The 21187-nt window shown below is 52.2% G+C and overlaps 1 protein-coding gene across 1 annotated transcript; it reads right to left on the bottom strand.

Annotated features, from left to right (window-relative positions):
* Window positions 1-5993: 5993 nt before the first annotated feature.
* Window positions 5994-18812, bottom strand: LOC146584709 (protein eva-1 homolog C-like). The gene is made up of 8 exons (XM_085324326.1): window positions 18707-18812; window positions 13406-13605; window positions 9954-10077; window positions 9104-9256; window positions 8429-8572; window positions 8073-8144; window positions 7267-7356; window positions 5994-6379 (listed from the first exon to the last, which is right to left on the bottom strand). Exons 1-8 carry the CDS (start codon window positions 18810-18812, stop codon window positions 5994-5996), a joined length of 1275 nt encoding a protein of 424 aa, XP_085180452.1.
* Window positions 18813-21187: the final 2375 nt, after the last annotated feature.

Raw genomic sequence — 21187 nt, 5'->3', positions numbered from 1 at the left:
GAGACTGACAGCTAGCAAGCTGCATGGATGCGTCTGGCTATGCACCACACAACCTGCAGGCCCACTGGAGCCCACTGCTGTGCTTCARTGCAGCACCAGACCTTCCTGCATGGTGCCACCACTTCTCCTGCCTGTATTTTAAAAGCAGGAGAGGAAGAGAGCTCTTCACTCCTCCCCTTCAGATGATTCCTTTRGGGTTTGCTTTGGTAAAGGTGGGACAGGACCAAAATTTGCAACACAAAAATGGCAAACAGTGAAAGAGCTGGTATGCCAAAGTCCAAATGCAGCCCTCTTTGCGGTCCCRTCCTCCAGCTGTGGAGCTAACAGCAGTTTGGTGGCTGGAGAAGTGGCATCTTTTTATACCTGCTGTCTTTAGTTTCCGGGTACACTTCACCAAAATACAAAACCATGGATGTGTCAGTGTACAAACTTCCCTTCCTTTCTCCAACTCTTAGGTGCTTTTATCACTGTGTCTGCTTTCAAGTTTTAGGCCCAGAGGAAACCTTGAAGTTGAGGTAATTTCAGCAATGCTTGGCAATGTAGAAGGGGAGAGCATTACCCAGTCAGCAGGTTTTCTCTGCATTTACAAAATATTCTGGTTTCCTAAGTATAAATCAAGCAAATGCTTTGTGCCAGTCCCACATCCGAGTGCCACTGTTGCCACACTCAGACGATTTCGTTAGCTTTCAGCTGAGTAAATGGAACAGGATTGTTTCCTTATTAGCACAGCAATAAAAATGCTAAAATAGGGCCTGTAAACTGTTCCTTGACTTCGGGTTGCTGCAGGGTTCATGCCCAGCACACAGTCTGACCCTTGCACAAGGTGCACAGACCCTCCAGCCCGGTGAGTGTGCAGACACTGCTTTCTGCATKCACAGAACTTTGGGGCATGCATGAACCCCTCTCCTTGCAAAGGGCTGGGATGCTCCCAGCAGGGCTTCTCAGCACACCAACCTTACACGACCAGTCCAAGGCTGCCACACTCAGGGTGATTTATTGGATTACTTCAGTGGGGCCAGCAGAAATTCAGGGAGTGTGTCAAAAATAAGGGTGAGCACTTATGTGGGCAGGATTTTTCTCCTTGCTAACAAGAAGTGCAATTTGGGTCATATGTACTGARGTCCCTCGGTGGCTCTTGCAAAGTCTGGCAGAAAGAGGACCTGGGGGCATTTGCAGCCAGAAGYAGCAGAATGTCTTTGCTTTCCTGGGTTGTGCCATCGCAGAGGGATGCTCCTAGGCTGGCAGGACTTTAAAGGTAGCTCTCACCCATTCTGACTACTTTRAATCCCTGAACCCAGCTGGGGCTGCTGTGGCTCCAGTCTGCACTGCTTTGTCCTTCTGCTGTTTCTCCTTTCCAGCCCCAGCTTACTGGTGCAACTGCTGCCGTCTGTGACCTGGGAGCTTGCTGAGGATTGCTCTCTGCCTGTGTGGATCAGCTCCTCGAGGCTGTAGGAGTTTGCCTTGTATATGACACCACAGTGCACCCCAGCCAAAAATGTGAGTCAGACACTTGCTTCCCAGACAGAGCTGGGACAAATCCCAGCTGATGGAAACAACAGTGTATCAGCCTATAGGATAAGATCCCTAGTCTATAATCCCCCTGACCCCTTCCAAGTCAGCCTGCAGCTCCGCAGGGGCTCGGGTGAGCTTTGGGATGGGTCTGCCTTTGCCGGTGCTGCCCAAATGTAGCATATGGAAGCTTTCCAYTCCCCGGGTCATTGCTGCACTGATAGCCCTTCAGAGCTCACCCAGGAAAAGCTGAGCTCAGGGGAAACTGAGCTGATATGAGGAAGCCCAACACTGCACACGAGTGCTATGGTCAGTGCCATGGATACGCGTGCCTGAAATCACACTGGACCGTTGGGGCTGGAGAAAAGACAGGGACATTCTGATGAACTGTGGAGGAGCAAGAACTGAGCCCTGCAAAGCAAACACCGTGGGAAGGTAGGGAGATGGAGGCATGTTGCATGGAGGGGGTCAAGCTTTCCCCATCTCCTTCCCACCCTGGATGGAGCTATCTGCTTTCAGCGTGCTTCTCATTTCTTCCTCATTGGCTCCCTCCTCTGGCAGCTTTGACAAATGCACAGCACAGACCAATAGTGCCGGTCTATAAACTGAACAGAAAGGATTRCACTGGAACAAAATCTCCAGGACAGGCTGGAGAAGGCTTGGGAGGGCTTTTGGCCTTTGTGAGAAGACAAAGCAGGAAATGGCACTGCAGTTCTTCCAGCTGTTAATGAGAAATTGGTCACAAAAGCGAAACGCTAAAGAGTGAAGTGGGGCAGATGCTAGCCACGTTGCCGGCAGGCATCCATCCCCATTGGGAACATTGCACCCACCAGGGCTGCCGCGATCTGCTGCTCTGAGCCTTTCTCAGGATGCTGGAGGCCCAGAAGGAGGTCAGTCACCAGAACTACGTGCTCAGCCGTGCAAGCTGTGTTATCACCTGCTGCAGGGCCTGGAAAGGAGCTTGGCTTTGTGGTCRGAGCAGTAGCAGCTGTCCAAGAATGGAGACAAGCTTTGAGGCTAGCCATTAGGTCTTGCTGTCCTACTGGTTAGCAAGGGATGCTGGAGGTGGGTTTGAGGGGTGAGCCCCACACCCTCCTTAGGCTCCCACATCCCTTCCCAACCCCTCAAATTGAGTGAAAAGCAACGATTTGTCTCTCCCTTAGCTCTGCAACAGAAAATCATCCACAGGAAAACAYGGAGCAGCTCTCATTGCAGAAATGTAGCTAGTGCCTCTCTGATACCCAGTTGAGTGCTAACAGCATCAGGAGTAAAGGGTACTACGGACGTCTCCCCCAGCCATCCTGTTGAGACTTGTGCCGTAACAAACCAGCATTCACAGATGGACACAACCCTCCTCACAGGGAAAGCATCTTTCAGTCTCATACTGCATAATCTCCTGAGCTGGTATGTCTCTTCCTGATTTTTGGATGTTGGAGGGCTTTGCTCCAGCATAAATGCCTGCATGAGTCCTCAGACCAGAGTCCAACTTGATTGCTGCCAATTTCCAGCCCTCTCTTGCTGCTACATCCAACCTGGCACTTCATGTGCAGCAGTTTATGGAAGATTAGACCCTGCTACATGCACTCTCAAGACCATACTGGTGCCTGAAGTCCTCCGTTGTGGAAAGAGATGGGTCACTGCCTTCATCCTAATCACTTCCTGATAAAGGTGATAGAGGAGCCAATGAGCAGAGGTATTCTACTGGACCTAGTATTTACAAACAAGAAGGGACTGGTTGGGGATGTGAAGGTTGGAGGCAACCTTGGCTACAGTGACCATGAGATGGTAGAGTTCAGGATCCTCTGAGAAGGAAGTAGTGTGAAAAGTGGAATCACAGCCCTGRACTTCAGGGGTCAATATTGAAGCCAATACTGTTTAATGTCTTCATTAATGATCTAGATGATGGAACTGAATATACCCTCTGGAAGATCACTGATGATACAAAATTGGGAGGAGTAGTTGATATGCCAGAGGTTTGTGCTGCTAATCAGAGAGACCTTGACAGGCTGGAGAAACTGGCAGACAGAAACATCATGAAGTTCCACAAAGGAAGGTGTAAAGTTCTCTCCCTTGGGAGAAATAACCCCAGGCACCAGAACTGGGCCAATCGGCTCAAAAGCAGCTTTGCAGAGAAGGACCTGGGGATCCTGGGGGACAACAAGTTAAACACTGGAACAGGTTGCCCAGAGAGGTACTGCAGTCTGCATTCTTGGAGCTATTCAAAAACTATCTGGACATGGTCCTGGGCAACATGCTCTAGGTGAGCCTGCTTTAGCAGGGGGATTGGATTAAATAATCTCCAGAGGTCCCTTCCAACATCAACCATTCTGTGATTCTTTGATTCATCCAGCCCCTTCCCACAATATTATAAGCTCTGTGCTGCCTTTCAAACCTGGAATGGTCCTCAGACCCAGTCTAGCTCTTTGTTATCGAGGGGTCATGTCCAAGGCTACTTAGAAACCCTTCCACAAGGCATCTGGGGACATYCATTCCAGGACTGCTTACTGGACAGTGTGCCTTGGGCTTGAGAGAAAGAAGAGAAGGGAAGTGTTGTTCATGGGATCTTTAGGAATTGCCTTTCCCCACCTCTGCTCCCAGACTAAAACAGGCCAAACTTGTTGCTCCCCATGGCCCAGAGCCAGAAACATCATCATTAAGAAAGGAGCTGATCTGTGCAGAAAAGGCTAAGGATTACTGTTTCATTTTCCCCCATTCTCACCATTAATGCCAGAGATCAAGGAGGGATTTTGTGACTAAAGACAAATAAATACTGATGGCAAGATGCCTTAGAGATGGAGGCACCACCACAAGGCAAGGCTGCAACACACCATGTGTGCATCCAATAACCCCACATTTGAAGGAAGAGGGGAGCCCCAACCTGATAAAGGGAAGCTGAAGCCCCTTGGGGCTAGGCCCATCCCATGCTACTCTGCTGAAGGCTATAATGCCTGATGGAGAGCAGTGTCTCCTGACCCTCGCTGAGCCCTCAGAGCAGCCCCTACCAACGTGAAGGTTGCATAGTTCAGCCTTGGCCCTGTCTGTGGCAAAGAGACACCACAGTGTTTGCACTGTATGTAGCTTCCTCAATTGGTAAGGGCAAATCCCARGGAGGGAGGTGAACTCAGACCGCAATGTGGGAGGGCAGGCAGCAGCTGATGGCATGGGCTCACCTCGTGTGGCCTGGCGGCTGCCTCTGCTCAGCWCCTCTGCTTTGGAGGTGCACAGTCAGCATGAGAGTTTGCTGCGGAAGGCACAACTCTGAGAAGTCATGCTGAGAGCCCACCGGGCCCCTGCCTGCTGAAGTGGCCRGCATGCCAGTCCAAGGCAGGAGTTTCTTGCAGTGCAAGTTGCCCCCAYGGGCTTTTGCGTGGGGCTCAGCAATCGGGACTGGTGGGAGCTCAAATTCAATGGCTTTGTTTTCTGACTCAGAGCTTTGCATTTATTTGCTGGAAAAGGCCCCAGCAAGTTAGCCTGTTACCTGGAAACCGAAGCTCTCCAGCCAGCACAAAATAAAAGCGGCAAGAAGGCAATCACAGAAAGACATGAAGTGAAAGAATTTCCAAATGCTCACAAGACCATTTGAGCAAATTCCTCCTGAGAGCTAGCACACTCTCAGAACTTTTCCTCCCTCACCTCACAGCAGCCACCTCCTGCTACCGCAGTTCCCAAAGGTGCAGCGCTCATCAGGGAAACCGGGGCCRGGAGAAATGCCAGCAACTATGCCTGTTCAAGGTACCTGCCAGCAGCCAGTGCTGCTGTGTGGCTCTGCTGATCGGTCCTTGTGGTCCCTTTCGTACACCCACCAAGATGGTCTTTCCAAGGTCAGTGTTCATCCTCCCCACATCTTTTCAGTTTTTTTATCTATGCCAAAAGCTGTCATCTCTGGCCATCAGCATACTGTCCTAGCCCTTTGGGATGTGGGAACTAGCACATGAAAAGAAACGGGAGGAAATAGAGCCCGAAAAGCACCAGGGTTTTCCAGACTTTGCTGGACTGAGAGGGGTTAAGTGCTGAAAGCCAGCAAGCCTGAGCAATCAGAGAACATGGTAAGAACTGGAAGGTTAAATTAGGATTAGCAATGCGTTCACAGGAAAGGCGCCAACAGCCCCACAAGACATTTCTCAACCCCTTATTACACCCTGAGATCATATCTGCCCACAGAGGGGTCGGGTCCGAGGTTTCCACACCACTTGAAGCAGTGGRTTGATCCTAGAACAGCCTTCTCAGGAAGTCCCTCTCAGCTGTGGGGCTGCACCAGGGCTGCAGTGCCCTCTGCCATGGTTTGGGATTTCTCACTAGTACCTCACCAGGAATGCTGGTCYCGGCTCCAGTCAGCTCTGAGGAGCCCAGACCGTTGTGTCTCTCAGTGAAGAGCTGGGGAGCATTTCCTTGCAGGGCCTCCAGATGTCTGATTCTGCTTTGCCCCCTCCTCTCCCCCTCCCTCCCCAAGTACTCATTGCTCTACAGCCCTCTTCTTTCAGCTCTCATTTGGTGGCTGATTTGATCTTGTGGATGGCATACGGGCTAGACTCCTTGGGCATCCAGATCTCCTCCCCATCATGGCCTCGGTGCTCTGCCACCCCCTCCATTGCTGCAGTCAGCTCAGGGCTGAAGATGTTGTCTGTTGCCCGGTAGGTGCGGGTGAGGCGGCGGAAGGAGGAGTCTGAGGAGCTGTCATCAGGAATGTCTTCATCCTGTTCATCCTGCAGTTTGGTCCCACTCAGCTCTGAGCTTCTCCCCAGCTCTGGGTCTTTGAAAGCCTCCCTCACGTCCTGGATGAAGGCCATCTTGGGGCTGATAATGCAGAGCAGGAGCATGAGGCCTCCTGAGACCCCACAAAGAAAATAGAGGCCAACTTTTTCCGGGATGCCTGGGGGGAGAAGGGCAAACAAAGACATGAGGGTATAAGCTACTCCTGGAACATGCAGTACACCAGGTTGCCAGAAACTCCCTCTGCCAGCTGTGCAGAAGGAAGAGGAAGGGAGGAGAATAGCAGAGATGCCCTCAACACTCAGGCTGCATGCAGGCTGAGGCTAAAAAGGTCCCGCTTTTCCTGTGACTATGAAAGTGTCACCAAGAGCCCCTGCAGGAGACTCCGGTTCCCATGGGAGAGGAGGTACAGGGGTCACTGCTTGTGATCTAGCAAAGCCTGTCTTCTTGGTGCAGCGGGAGGAAGCCCTGCCCCAGTGAGATGCAGGGCTAGTAGCACAACAGATGGAGTCATAGCTCCAGGAATTTACAGAGGGAATTTCCCATGTTGAGGGACTACCTTGCTCTTAGAGAGGCACTGCCYTTCTTCTGTATGGGAACTGATTCAGAAGGGGCAGGGAGGAATGAAACCCAGCAGGTAATTCAACTCATRGGAAAAGGAAGTATCTTTCTCTCTCCCTTGCATGAGGGGCAGGACTGCAGCAGTAAGGCCACAGATGTGCAGTCTTGCRGGTCATTCAATCTTTGAGCTTCTATCACATTGCTCCATTTCTCACTGCCTCCCTGATGTGGTCATGTCAAAACAGCATGGGCTTTCAGTGCTCTGCTTCCTCACATGCCTGCTGACCAGACCTCGCCAGGATAGGAGGGCTGGCATAGTCCTTCTGGAAGGGGTTTGGCTGCCTGGATTTGGGATCTGAGCTTGCTGAGCTCCAGGTTGAGCAGGGGCTGACATGGGACCTGAGCCACCCTCTCAAGTCTCTGGTTCTCCCTTCTCCATGTCCATCCCAGTCCTCAGGGTGCTGTGTGAGAGCCAGGGCCACATACCCCAAATGTGGGCAAAAGCTTCCAGAGAGCTAGTAAAAATCATCAGGTCTTCCCGGAGCCTGGAGAACCTGGGCCCTTTGTACCAGCCACCTGCAGCGAACAAGGGGACACGGTCTTAAGGACTGAGACACAAGGCACTTCCCAATGACCCTTCCCCACTACCTGGCTGCCTACCTCTGCCTGCCTCCTTCCCAGGTTCTTCTTCCTTCATTTCCTCTCTGCCTGTTGCAATACTTCTCTGCAGGACCTTCCCTCTCCTCCCCTCCCCTCTCCTCCCCAAGCAGACCCCATCTCTCTAGCTCCTCCAGAGCTCCCTTTGCACAGACACAGACCTGTGAGTGGTTTCAGATGTGGATCGTGGGCCGGTTTTTGTAAGGCCACAAGACCAGCTYCAGGACCAGTGTYAGCTCATCTCACACTAGCCCAATGTATCTGTGCTGCCCTGCAGCACGTGTAGATRCTCTCTCATCCCAGGATTTAGTACMTGTGGGGTGGCTTTCCAAGACTCCCTTGAGGGAAAGAATGTCAAGCCCAGGGCACAACCATTGTGTGAATGAGTCCCTGATGGCAAGGGCAGGGGAGCAGTGCTGGACTAAGAGCACTCACGGAGCAGGGTGAATGATACAAAGACTGAATGAGCCGCCACGGGAACAGCGCTGCACCCATGCTGGCAGAGAGAGGCCCGAGCTTGGAGAAGTGCCCCAGATCCCACAGATGCAGATAAGCCGTGGAGTTGTTGAGGGCAAGGGTACAATGAAACACCACTTGCTGTGTGGCCCGGATGTGCAGAGGCTCCTGGTCGTTACCGTGTGTGTAGTCCGAGAGCAGGAAGGGGTCCGAGGTGTCAGGGCCCACCTCCTCCAGCAGCTGCCTGGGCACTGCAATGAGAGTGTGCACTGCTTCGAGAGGCTGGCCCTGGGAAGATCAGGGTAGCCGTGGCAGGCAGGGGACACACAGGCCACCCCAAAGRACACCACCCGAGCAATCCTCCAGTGGCCCAGCTCACCTGCCCCCTGCCTGCTTGTCCCCAGCGAGCCCTGTACCTCTGCTTGTACAGTGTGGGGCTGGCAAGAGGGCACAGCATTGCCCACAGGGTCAGCAAGCAGCTCCCCCACCTTCCCAGCCCTGCAGATAGCTCCTGAACCCCTCACACAGATCTCACCACACGTGTAGGAGACCCGCAGCTGCTTCTTCRTTCCAGGGAAGCATGGGTCCCCAAAGGTGGCTCTGTCAGCAGTCACAGTGCAGTTCTCCTTCCGATGGCACTTCTTGGAAACCCTCCTCAAGGCATCGGGAGCCAAACACTCTAGGAACACACAGGTGGGTGGGAGCCCGCTCTGCCACCACCAGCAGCGCACAGCACGGCTCGATGGAACTGGAGCAATGCCACGGTCCTTGTGGATAGGGCCTGGACCCAATGGGCAATCCCTGTCTCCCCCTGCCTGCCAGACACAAGTCAGGTGGGTGCCAAGGGTTCAGATCCCACCAGCACATCCTGCCACCCAAATTTCTGAGAGATGGTCTGCCATCTGAGAGATGTTCTGCCCCATGCCTGCTCTAAGTRCTGCCAGCGTAGTAAGGCATGAAGGCTGTGCGTAAGTTCAGGCATGTCRGAACTCTCATGATCTGGAGCTCTGAGCATGCCGTAAGCCATACACACACATGAGACAGTTCATCAAGTCACCTTCTGGGGGCTTGGTCTTAGCAGAAGGCATAGCATCCCACACAGTGCCTGTGTAACAAGGCTATTTCCCTGTACGGTGTGACTATATATTTATTACCCTCTCTTTGCACAGGTTCTGGCCACATTTCTAATGCTGACACCATCCCAACATACCTATATGAGGTTGCTCAGTGTTCAGGGCATCACACTCTGGCTTGCCCCGCAGGAATCGTCCATAGCTTGCAGAGTAAATGGCCAGGATGGACTTTGGCCGGCAGTGTAGCCTCAGCTTGTCATTCTCACATACAGTCTTGATGCGATGGTTAGCTGGGAAATGACACCAGAGTGTCCCAATGTGGCTTAAATCATCCCAAGCCACCTGCCCTCACTTAGCTCAGCYCCTTAGCCCAGCTAAGTGTTCGAGATCTACCACTGCTCCAAGGGTATGTTGGGTGGCTCTGAGCTGCTGCTCCCCAGCTGAGCCCCTGGCAGAGTGATGTCTGAGCCCACCAGCCTGCTGGGTGAGAGTGAATGCACACAAAGTGCCGTGAAGAGGGGCTGTGCTAGCCCCAGGGGCACTCTGGGCCTAGACAGGCACTTCCTGCAGCAGAGCAGACAGGCAGAACCATGGCAGTGCAATTGCACGCAAGAGCAAGTCTCGTGCCTTTCAGAACTTCTGGCACCATCTYCTCCTCCAGGAGATTGTTAGTGGCACTTCTGTACACAGCCCACCCTGCTGCACTGCCCTGCCTGCTTCAAGTTTGTCACACAGCCCAAATGCCCCAAATCTGCATTGTTCCTTCTCCTCATTGCTTTTTTCYGGGATTGTATAGCACCTAGCACAGAGCTTAGACCATGGCTGGACCAGAACTGCCAGATAAAGCAGCAGCTTAGCTTTTTCYCCCCATTTCTGCTTGACAGAAGAGCTGAGGCAGAGGGATCGGCTGGCCTCAGTTTTGCCTCAGCGGTATCCCAGCATCTGGGAAAGAGCCCACGCTAGTGCTCTACCCCTACTCCGCCTCACCTGGCCGGCACTTGTAAGAAGCAATAAGGTACTTGTGTGTCCCAGGACATGGGTCTGGCCCAAAGACTTGGCTGTGGACTGAGAACTGGCACCATCGCTGGTCCTGGCACTCATCCAGCAGTTTCTGGTGAAGCAAATGAGACAGATTTGAAGAGTGTTGTGTGTAGAGTGTTGAAGCTGTTCTCACCTACTGTCTCTTGGTGGCATCACCAAGTTTAGAGAAATGGCCTCTTACCCCACAAAAGTGCCCTATGGCTGCTCACTTCCCTCTGTCTGCTCATCCAATGGGTGCTCCTGGTTCATGTAGCAGCTTTAACAGAGTCAGTTCCTAGAGAAATTCCTCCCCTGTGCCCATAWAGATACGTACTCTAGCGTAGTTCTGTGCCGAGCACTAGCCCAGCACCTTGCAATGCCTGTACAGAAAATCACACTAGCGCTGCTCCGTGTAACACCGACACAGCCATGCACATTAGTGTGGCTCTTTGCAATGCTTGTGTAGACATTCACACTAACACGACTTCATGCAACATCCGTAAAGACATGCACATTAGCATGGCCCCATGCAATGCCTGTACCAGACCACAAGATGGGGAAGAGATTTCACACTGCAGCCTGCACCTTACATCTGCCTGAAGGCTGCATCCCAGCTGGTCTGGCAAGTTAAGGTGGCCTGTGGTGCCATGAAGTGCCTAGTTGCTGGCACCTAGCTGGCCCACAGTTGCCATGCATACTAGAGACCCAAGGCAACAGCATGACATCCAAGCTGAGCCTATGATTTTGGCAGTGCCATGTTGGCCATGCTGCCACAGGCTGAGATGCACAGTAGGTGGACTCTCACTTGGTGCCAGTTCAAACCTGCCTTCCTGGGAAGCCTTACAGGCTTGGTCTGTCTTTGGGGCCACGGCTTCTGTTCCTAGCACCTAACATCTCCCTAGATCCTAGGCATGCCACCATCCCCAGCAGCAGTGAACCTACAGCTTCAGCACCAGTCTTCTCATAGAGAGGGGAAGAATGAGGCCAAGAGGTGTTCCCTATCCATGCCTCTCCAAGAAATAACTTTTGGACCCCAAGGATCCCAACACCTGAGGTAGTCCCAAATCCCCGTTTTTTTTCTCTACTTTTCCAGTCTCATCCCCTTCCTCTCTGCCACATTTAGAGCATAGCTTTGAGCTAAAATGGATGGACGAATCTCTTCTTGGTCTTTGATGACTGTCAAACATTGCTGGCAGAAGTGAAATTTGAAGAGGAAATGCAATTAATCTCAGTCTCCCAAATCTTCCCTAAATAGACCTAAGATGAACCTCAAGAGCACTTTTGATCTCTGCTCGCCAGACTTCCTTCTTCTCTAAAAGATCTGCCCTTGGGCATCCTTCCCCATGGTTGGATGTTTGTACTCACCCCCATGGCATGAAGGGAGGTTGGTTTGTGCCCCASGTTTTACCCAGCATGTGATTTCCCTGCTGTCCTTTGTGTCTGTCAAACTGCTGTGAAGGGCAGGATGCTTAGTACTGCTGTAATTACCCTCTCTTCATTGGACCAACCCAGTCACAATAAAAAACTGGGAGCAACCAAGCATAATCATTGCAGATCAGGGCTCACACTTTGTTTTATAGCAGTGGGACAATCCTTCAGATCCTGAATGCCTGTCCAAAGGCAGAGCATAGCCCTTCCTCTCAGACAGGCTGTCAGCTGCACTTTCCACTGGAAGGAAAGTGAGGAGGAGGTATGGAGACCAGCTGCAGCTGAGATGCTACTGACACTAGCAAACCCAGCCTGGGTGCTGCTGCTCTGATGAGATTACTGGTGACCTTAGTGAGTGGTCCTCTTCCACTCCATCTCCCTAAAAAGCTGAGCCATTGAGCTTGAACCACAGTGGGATGGAAGAGAGCAGTGTGAAAGAGGTAAGTGCAGAACTTCATAGCAAGAGTACCTCSTCTCATCTGCTCATTCTTGCTTCTCAGACAAAGGAGTATTTCCCCTCTGCTCTCTTCCAACATGAAGTCCAGCCCCTTTCTTTCAGTCACTGGTGGACCGAAGGGCTGTGCAACCTTGTACTAGGTGAGCGTGGAAGAGAACCACTCMCATCATCAGCCCTCACATCCACTACAAGGCAGCAATTGCCAYCAACGTAGTGGTTAGAGCAATTTGATTTTGCACTGCAGTGGGACCTTGCTGTGTTTCMACTGAGAGCCATCATGGATGGAGAGGATTCCTATACTATACAGTCCACACAGATCCTGACCACTGCCATTCACAGTCCTGTCCTTTCAGTCTCTAGATGTACATGCCTGACCACATCCTCCAGCACATCAAGCCACTTTACACACAAGCYCTAAGTACCCTGAACCAAAGTGTTTGCAGTGTGGTTTGTGGGACCTCTAAGACCAGGTTTGAGCCATACTAACACAGAAATTCTGGCTTTGTTCTTGCAGAGTCCCTGGGGATATGTGAGAAGCCATAAGAAGATTTGCAGCTGGAGCAGGATGAGGCAGAAAGATCTTGTGAGCTAACAAAACAAGGAACTGGCTTTTCTGAGCTCTTGTTGCTTTTCTCCAGCTTCATGTTCTCTTCTCACCRCAGTAAGCTGTATACACCTCGTTTCACTCTGGTAACCCCAGACCTAGCTAAAGGCTGGAACTGGGCTTTCTCCAAGGGTGAAACCTGGCCTTCCTTGCTCAGGATTTGAGAGCCTGGTGCTGAGGGCAGCATCCTTGGAGTACCCTGTGCATCTGGAGTACTCTATGTCTGAGACAGGGAGCACTTCACTGCTAAGAACAATGCCACCATSTGCATGGAGGTACTGAGGGCTACCATCTCCTCCTCAGACCATATGCTGTAGAAGCATTGTAGACCTCCCCTCCCTACTACAGGCACACTGTTAAATTTTCCCTGGCTCCCAGACAGCTGAAGTCCATTCCAAAGCACTTGTGGAGTGAGTGAGATACAGCACCCTGCTCTACCACATCAACATTGTACTCAGGTCAAGGTCGATCCCCAGGGTCTGTGCCAACCGTAGTGGAAGCCCAGCAGGACTGAAGCACAGTGTACCAACTGGGCAATGCTCTGAGCCTAGTCACACTTCCCAAGCCTGGGAACCCAACTCCTACACCACTCTTTGCTCTGGGTTGAATCCCAGCTGCCAGGTGTTTTTCAGAGCCCACTTTGTCCTGTAGTATTTCTCCAAAATACAGCTCAGGATGCAGCAGTGCCTCTCCCAGACTTGTATCACAGGAATCCGCTATGGAAGGTCTTGTGTATCCTTGTATCCTAGAAGCTTTCTAGAAAAAGGATATTGCCGGGAGCTGCAGGGGTTAATCCTGACACCAGTGGGGCCAGTGCCCACAGGAGAGAGTGGAGGCTGTAGTATTAGCAGCCATGCAGCCCAAATGGGGAGCCCCATGACCTGTGGAGTTGTGCAGCACCACCCATAATCCTGAAAGGGTCATCCTTACCTGGCGGGCTGTGGCAGACATGCATTCGGTGCTCTCCTCAGAGACATTGCCAGGGTTGGGGCAGAGGTGCAGGCTGGGCACACGGCGCCCATAGAATGCACCAAGGATGCTGACAGTGGTCTTGTGAGGGCACATGATGATCAGCTGCTCCCCATCACAGGTRTGGATAGTATGGTTCTTCAGCACCTTGCGCAGGTAGCCTGGCAGGGGAGAACATAGGRAATGTTGGCCAGAGCCAGGAATTAAATACCTAGGGCCAAGGGGATGGCAGTGCYGAAGTTCCCAGCTGCTGATGGCAAAAAAGGGTGTATTGGACAGAGGCACTTACTACGCAAACACAAGCAAGGCATGGGTGCAGCAGAGAAGGGCAGCTTGCAGCAAGGCCTATATCCAGCGTTACTGCCAGACATCTGGAAAGCAATATAGACCAACTGAGCCGAGTAGCAACAGAAGCAAAAGGTGGAGGCAGAAAGACAAGTCAGAAAAACACACGTGAAAGAATCACCTGTGGATTTATAAAGGGTTTCAAGGAAGTCATAATCTTGTTGTAGAGACATGAAGAGGAGAGAGCAGAGATGGACTAGAAACTACTGGAGTCCAATTTATTATGCAGTGCCAAAACCTCTCTGCTGTTCATTGTTGAGCCATGAACTGGAGGGCAGGAAAGCTTCAGTGGCTACTTCACTATTTGTCATGCTCTCTCTGTCACAAGGATGGGAAGTCTAAGAAGGAGCAGGGTGAAAAGGGCAGGAATCAGCAGCTGCTGCTGTAAGACAGAGCTCAGGGATGGCTAACGGAGTTCAAGGCAAATGAGGACTACTCAGAAGGAGAATTTAGAGTGGGGACAGCACATAGCTGGATCGCTGTGACTCAACAAGTTACCAGCCATCAGCTGAGCCCATGTAAACGCAGGTCTCCGATTCCTCTGACTGAGAAACTCATATGTCAGTGTAAGCCTGTCCTAACCCATGTCACCAGGGTAGGCTAAGGTCATACACAGCTCAGCAATATGGCTTAGGAAGCTGCAGGAGCTTGTAGCCAAATGGCCRCGCCGAACCTTCTGGTCTAAACTGAAGAAGCATCTTAGCTCATTCCTCAACCCATTCCTGGGCCAAGTCCCCAGCGAAATGTGAAATAACCAACTGCACAGTTTTATCTTGTGTTACACCTATGTTATCCTCATGGGCACTGTACAATACATTTTCAATTAATCCTTTTTGCAATTGGTACCAGTATTTCTCTCCATGAATTTTCAGTGCAGGAGTATTTCTCTCTTTTAATCCTGCATAGTTTGTGTTCAATACCAATTAGGCTGTTTTCCCTAAAAGAGACAGTAAAGTCRGCCCACCGTGCCCAACCTAGGTGACATTTAACAAGGTTTAACACAGAGATATCAGGTCTGGTTGCTATTATGCGTTGGGTGCTGAATGAAAGAGGAAACTCATTCCATAATAACTCTGAAAACTGCCAAGGATGCTCTGAGTATACTGTTTGCTGGAAGAGGCTGAGGAATTGAGAAAAGCTGACTTAAAATGATGTATCGGGCCTCGGACAGAGTAGTTTGCAGCATACGTTGGCATAAAATCTGAGGGGATGTACTACTTTGAGGCTCTGAGGTGAAGAGAGGATAACCCGTTATCTACCAGGCCGGACTCCAGCTCTGGGGGCCTTAGGGGGATGCATACCCATTCCCCACCTGTGGGGTCCTTGAAGTCATGCACACRTTGTCCCACAGTCCAGCTGCGGGGTCTGGCACAGGACAGGTACCCCATCTCCCAGCCCATATTTGAGGTCATGCTAGGAGCACAGTCAGCAGCGAGGCATCACCCAACCACCCATGGCCCTGCACAGTGTGGAGGACCTTTGCAGTTCCCTTTTCTGTGCATGCCCCAGCCTGGACCCATTCTGCCCCCCATATTATTAGATAGAAAGAGAAAAACCCTTGGAGCAGCCATCCTGCTTCATGTTTACACCTAGCAAAAGCCCTCCTGACCTGCCTCAGTGTGGGCAGGTATCTCTGACGCTGCAGGGTCTGCTCCTGGAGACCAGTCTGAATCTACTTGCAAGGCCAAAGCATTGCAACAGCATCTGAGCATCAGCCTGCAAGGTCTGTGGTGGTATAGGCACACAAGAAAGAAATACCAATAAATTAAGGTGGTGGCATCACTAAGCATTCAGGGACTCACACAGTTTGCCCTTATCAAGCTTTTCACTTTCTCCAGTCTCTGAATAGTGAAATACTGCAGGAAAGGGTTTGGAAGGTGAACTGGGGGCGATGAGGGAAGGGATGACATCAATCTCAGCTGTCCCCAAGGCTGCAGGCTCACAAGCAGTCTCAGTACAAGGATTGCTGCCTGGCAAAGCTGGAGTGGCACACATACTAAGCTGGGTTGTCTAGAGTGGGAGCAACCCCCAAACGATGCTCCTTTGCTCTGGGTGTCTGTTCACAGCGTTGTGCTTCTCCCTGTGTCCGTCCGGAAACGCCGGTGCCAGGCTCAGCAACACAAAGGGCCCTTTTCACCTTCCTGCAGCACCACTGCTGACRCTAACCCTTCAACGTCGGGAGCCAGGGCTGCTTTGAAGAGCCACCACCAYCCTTGATAGACAGTTGGGGCAGGCAGCTGGGAATTGCCCCTGCCCAAGGTTTAACTTTTCCTTCAGACACAGCCAGCTGCTGGCGTTTCTCTACCCCTTTCTCTTTGCTGAGAGAGCTGAGAGAGCCACCAGCTGCCACGTGTCATGGGAGGGCTGCAGCGTTTCACAAGTAAGGCCTTGCTCACCCATCTTCAGGCCAGAAAAAAAGGAGAAAAGAAGAAAGGAGAGTGGGAGGAGGGTGGAAGGGAATGGATAACTGTTTTAGCARGGTCAAAGCCTAAGGGAGAAGCAAGGATGCTCCTTAGAGGGCACAGAGCTGGCCTGGCCTCTTGGTCATAGTCCCTACAGAGAAGGGACAGGATAAGCCCCTCACCTCCGGTTGTCTCATATCGCTACAGTGCCACAGCTTAAARGACTCCAGGGGCTGAGAGAGTGCATGAGGCCTTGCCCAGGCTGCTGCCTTCYTGCTGGATTCCTGCTACATCCACCAGCTGCTACCTCCACAGTGGTCCTAAGCCTGCAGCAGCTATGCTGCATACCTGCATACCTGCAGGACCCTCCTGCAGGCTCTGGAGACATCCTGGGCTCGGCTTCCGCCTGGCATTGATCCAACCACCCTCTGTCTGTCTGTGAGATGCCTGGAGACGACAACAAAACACTCTATGGCCAAGACAGCCCTGGGACTCCCCTTGGCTGGTGAGTCAAATTCTGATGATGATGAAGAGGGTGGGGAGATGAAAAGGAGGAGATGCAACTTTTCTCACCAACTTTTATCTCTCTGCTATGTCCTAGCTCATATCCCTGCAGCAGGAGAAGCAAGCCTGGGTCTCCAGAGCCCTGCTCTTCTTCTGGAAAGCCTTGAGAGGATCASGCTGCTGACCCATGAGCAGCCTGTGGACATACCCACAGTGCTGACGGTCACACAGGAAGAAAGCCACCAAGCCTCACAGCCCTCCTCCAGTGACTACAGAGCTCATAGCAAGATGCTCCCAGAGAAGTCATTTCTGGCTTACTGTAACCAAGAAATCCTTAAAGTCACYATCTAAATCAATCATAAAGGCTCAAAGTCCCAGAGATAGCTGACACAAATCCTTCGTGTGTGCTATGAACTGTAATCGCTACGCTGCTTTCATCAGGTGCCAGGGACAGGATTTCTTTACTGATCTCAAGGTTTTTACACAAATTTTAGGATTTTTAGTTGCAAGTTTGGAGAACTTGTCTGCCAAAACACAGCCTGCTTTGCAGAAGGCACCCYATGACATATTTTTCAGGACTGGCAGTTTTTGTTTTAAATCAGAGGCACTGATGGCACTGATGTAGGACTCTCACGGGCCCTGCACGAGGGTACATCGCACTGTCTCCACCCAGCACCACCACATACACCACTGTCAGGCTGTGAGTACTTGCACAGACATTTGTTTTAAGGAAAATAATAGCAAAGCGGCTGCAGTCAGATTTTGCAAATGATTATTTTTGCCTCACGGTTCCGGTGACTCAGTCCCTGGTCTCGTGGTTATGAAGTTAACTCTGCCCAGATGAAATCATATCCTCTCCCCCTGCAGCCCTCCCTGCCGCGCTCGACAGCATCTTGTCGYGCTTTTGTGCCTCTTGAGCAAGGCAGTGTGGAGTGGAAGGTGAATGCAGCAGCCAGCCTTCAACAGGCTGTTGTCAAGTTCAAAAATACCCTCCACACATCCTGTTTCAGTCTCCACCCAGATGAACGGTTTCTCTCAAACCGTCTTGTGGCCAGCAGCTTTCGGACCAGGCAGAAGACAAGAGCATGTGGTCTTTTCTAGCCCAGTCTGGTTCCTGTGGGCTTTGGCAGCCAGGCCGGGCTAGTCCTTGCCCAGGAAGGGCAGCCCCCCGGTACTCAGCCCCAACATGCCTGCTCAGATGGCCTCCTGCGTGGGGGAGCAGGGATCTCACCTTCCTGCCTACGCGGCAGCTGTGAGGCTTGCYGCTCACATGGGAGTGGACCCGATCTCTAGTCTGCCCAGTGGGCAGAGCACCCAGCAGGCTGTCTGTACAGGGAACGGCTCTGGCCRGGGACTGTGGGCACCGGCTCTGGCTGGTGACCCTGTACGGCTTCAGCCCATCTCTTTCCTCTCCATCTCACAGCAGCAAAACGCAGCTCACAAGATGGTCRTAAGTACTGCAGGAGGCTTCATCTCTGTGTTCATACATCACCCAACATTAAGGGCATACCCCTCTCAGCAGAAAAGGGGAGAGTTAAGGGTCTCAGAAAAGCTCTGAGATGTTTGTAACCTTTGTCTTCTGTTTGGCATTTCTGCCTATGGACTCTGCCAGCAAGAACAGCAGCAGRGTTAGCTGGTCCCTTGCAGCACTTTGGGAAAGGCTAACACATGTGCATGGGGTATTTTTGGATCCCAGGTCTGATCCAGGAAGTTCTCTTTCTGGAGAACTTAACATGGCCTGGATTACCTTGTGCCTCAGCTGTTCCTCATCCCACCCAAAACAAACACAGCCCTCACTTCGTCCTTCCCCTCAAGCAAGCATGGTCCCAGGCTGCCCTTCACATCCCAGACCCCTCCCTGGCCAGGATGGAGAGTCTGGTCGGTGCACACAATTCAAGGAAGCTATCCTCCCATCCCCACCCTCTCCAGCCGTGTTGCCTGGCTGCTGGCAGCTGCGTCCAGAGCTACCCCCACTGCACCCCCAAGCGCCCTGCCCATCGCTTCGACTCACCCGAAAACTCAGGGGCTGCTTCCACCCAGGCAGAGAGGCACAGGAGGGCCAGGGCTGCCCCTAGCCCCACGAGCTGAAGCCCCTGAAGCTGCCAGGCTGCAGCCATGCTGTAGCTGCTTCCAGTCCGTGCTGGCTCCTGCCGGAGAGGATTTGCTCGTCCCTCGCAGCAGCTGGCACTCGAGGTCGGGACTGGCACTGCGCGCTGACAAAGGCTCACTTCTTTGCCTTGCTGAGGCTTCTGGGAGCTGGGAGGACRTGTGTGTGTGTGYGTGYRCACRCGTGTGYGTGTACACACATGCTTGCTTTGCAYGCTGGCTAGGAACAGAGGTTGTTGCAGATGGCTGGGATGTTCTCAGTGTGGGGATGACCCCTGGGGAGGGGACGTGTTTGGGGAGGTGCTCTGCAGCAAACAGAAGCGGGTGCTGTGTTTTGGTGTGGCATGCCAAATGGCCACTACCCCTGGGGAAGCGGCAACCCCTTCCATTCCTCCTCCTCCTCCTCCTCCCCCCCAAGCAGAGGTACAGGGTTGGCAAGGCTTCTCTCAGAGGTATGCAGCCAGAAATTGGGGTAAACACACATTGCAATCTCCATCTCAGCAAATGCTGGGTTGTTCACCATTTTGCATGGAAGGGAAGGGCTGCCTGGATTGCCTCCCACACAAAGATGTCTTTGCCGGTGGAAAAGGCAAACACCTGCCCTGCATCAGAAGGTGAAGGCAGGGATGCTTCTTGAGTGATACCTCTGCCAGGGCCCTTCTTCCCACGCTGCCTCCATGGGGAAAGCTAACATGTCTCAGGGTGTTCAATAGCAGTGTTTGTGAGGAGGCCCCTGACCCATTGCTGTGCCTCAGATTCTGCAGGAGTTAAATATTTGTCTGCTCCTTCAACTGGGAGCTTGGAGGTGTTCTCATCCCCAGTCCATAGACCCATCTGGTCTGAACCTCATGTCAGCGCTGAAAGACAACACTGTAGTGTCAGCCAGCAGAGTGAATGCTGGCACGGATCATCTGCAGAGCTCAGGACCAGGCATCGCTCAAACCAGGGCAGCAACAGGATGGGGATGCTGCAAAGGCCAGCAAACATTGCCTGCATGGGTCTGGAGCAGGAGCTGTGGGAAGGAGGAGTGGGTGAGACAGGTCCTGAGCTTGTGCTATGTGTGCTGTGGATACGGCACCCTGGAAAGTAGGAAAATACTGACCCACTCATGGTAGTGTGCRGCAAAAAGGCCAGATGCTTCCTCTTCATGGATTGCTCCAGCCTCTGGTAGACTTTTTATGCCAACCACCTGCAGTYTGGACCTTTGCAGCAGTCCTGCATGCCCATGCTTTTCTCAGGCCCCAAGAAGGCTGCAGTCAAAAGCAGGACTGTCAACCTGTTTTGCACGCACAACGTTGTTGTTTCATTCATTGCCTCGCTTACTTACAAGAATGTCATGTGAAATAGTGTCAAATACTTAYAAAAATCAAGCTGTAGGATGACTGATGCTTCAGTTTTGCCCTGGACAAATCCATGCTTGCTTTCCCTTGCTGGTCCTGTGGTGCAGTTTCTGTCCCCTTGGGTCAGAAACCCCTAAAACCAGGTGATATCCCCAAGTCCAGTCACTGTGAATGTTTCTGGTCATCCTTTGGCTGTGGCTGGTGAGGTCTGGCAGGGCCCCCAGGACATCATGACACAGGGTCACAGAGTGCCCAAACCTTGAGGAACCGCTCTCCTGCTTCCCCATCCCTTTCACATGGTGTATTCTGGCCCGCAGTCATGACTCTCTGGCCATGCAATTGTGCCAGAAAGCGGCYCAATGCTTGTCTCACACTGCTCTGCTCAGTGCACTGTTCTCAGGGCTGGTTCCTTACCCTGGCTTGGCTACCCGGCTTTAAAGTGATGTCTAGGTGGTATGTGGCAATGATAGCATGGCRTTTGAGGGTCCTGGTCCATCCAGGTCCTGCAAAACAAGAACTTACCTCCCTGTGGCCAGCTGCCTCCCTGGAGTATGGCTTGCTTTGGCCTYCAAGCAGCATCTGGCATAGGAGTCCTGCATGGCCCTGGTGACATCCCAGCACTCCTGGGAAAAGAGCGGTAGGGACACACAGAAAACCCCAGTTGTGCTGTGGGAAATTCAGTGCTTAACAACTTGTGTTCTCCTWGGCCCTCTCCAGCCAGAGATGAACTGCCACATCTTCTGGCTTTACAGAAGGGGTCTTTCACTCTCACAGCTCACTGCTTTTCCTCCCCGAGTGCCTCTGCCTGGCATCCCTCTCCCAGCTCTCAGGTCAGCTTAGGATGTTCCTAACATTAACATTTCAACCTAAGTTTAACATTTCTGCCACCACTGGCAGTTGTCCCAGCTCCAATCTGGCTGCCTCCACAAGAGCCTTGCTGCAGTTTGGGCTCCCAAGAGCGGACAGTGCAGGCAGGGAAAAGAGATGAGGAGATGCATGAAAAGCATCTTCAGGGCTCATGGAATGAGCACAATTCCTCTGCACCC

Source organism: Rhea americana, unplaced genomic scaffold (assembly GCF_003343005.1).
Source record: "Rhea americana isolate MKP2758 unplaced genomic scaffold, rheAme1 scaffold_90, whole genome shotgun sequence".
Taxonomy (NCBI): domain Eukaryota; kingdom Metazoa; phylum Chordata; class Aves; order Rheiformes; family Rheidae; genus Rhea; species Rhea americana.
The sequence above is the reverse complement of the archived record's forward strand: the minus strand, read 5'-3'. Positions and strand labels throughout refer to the sequence as shown.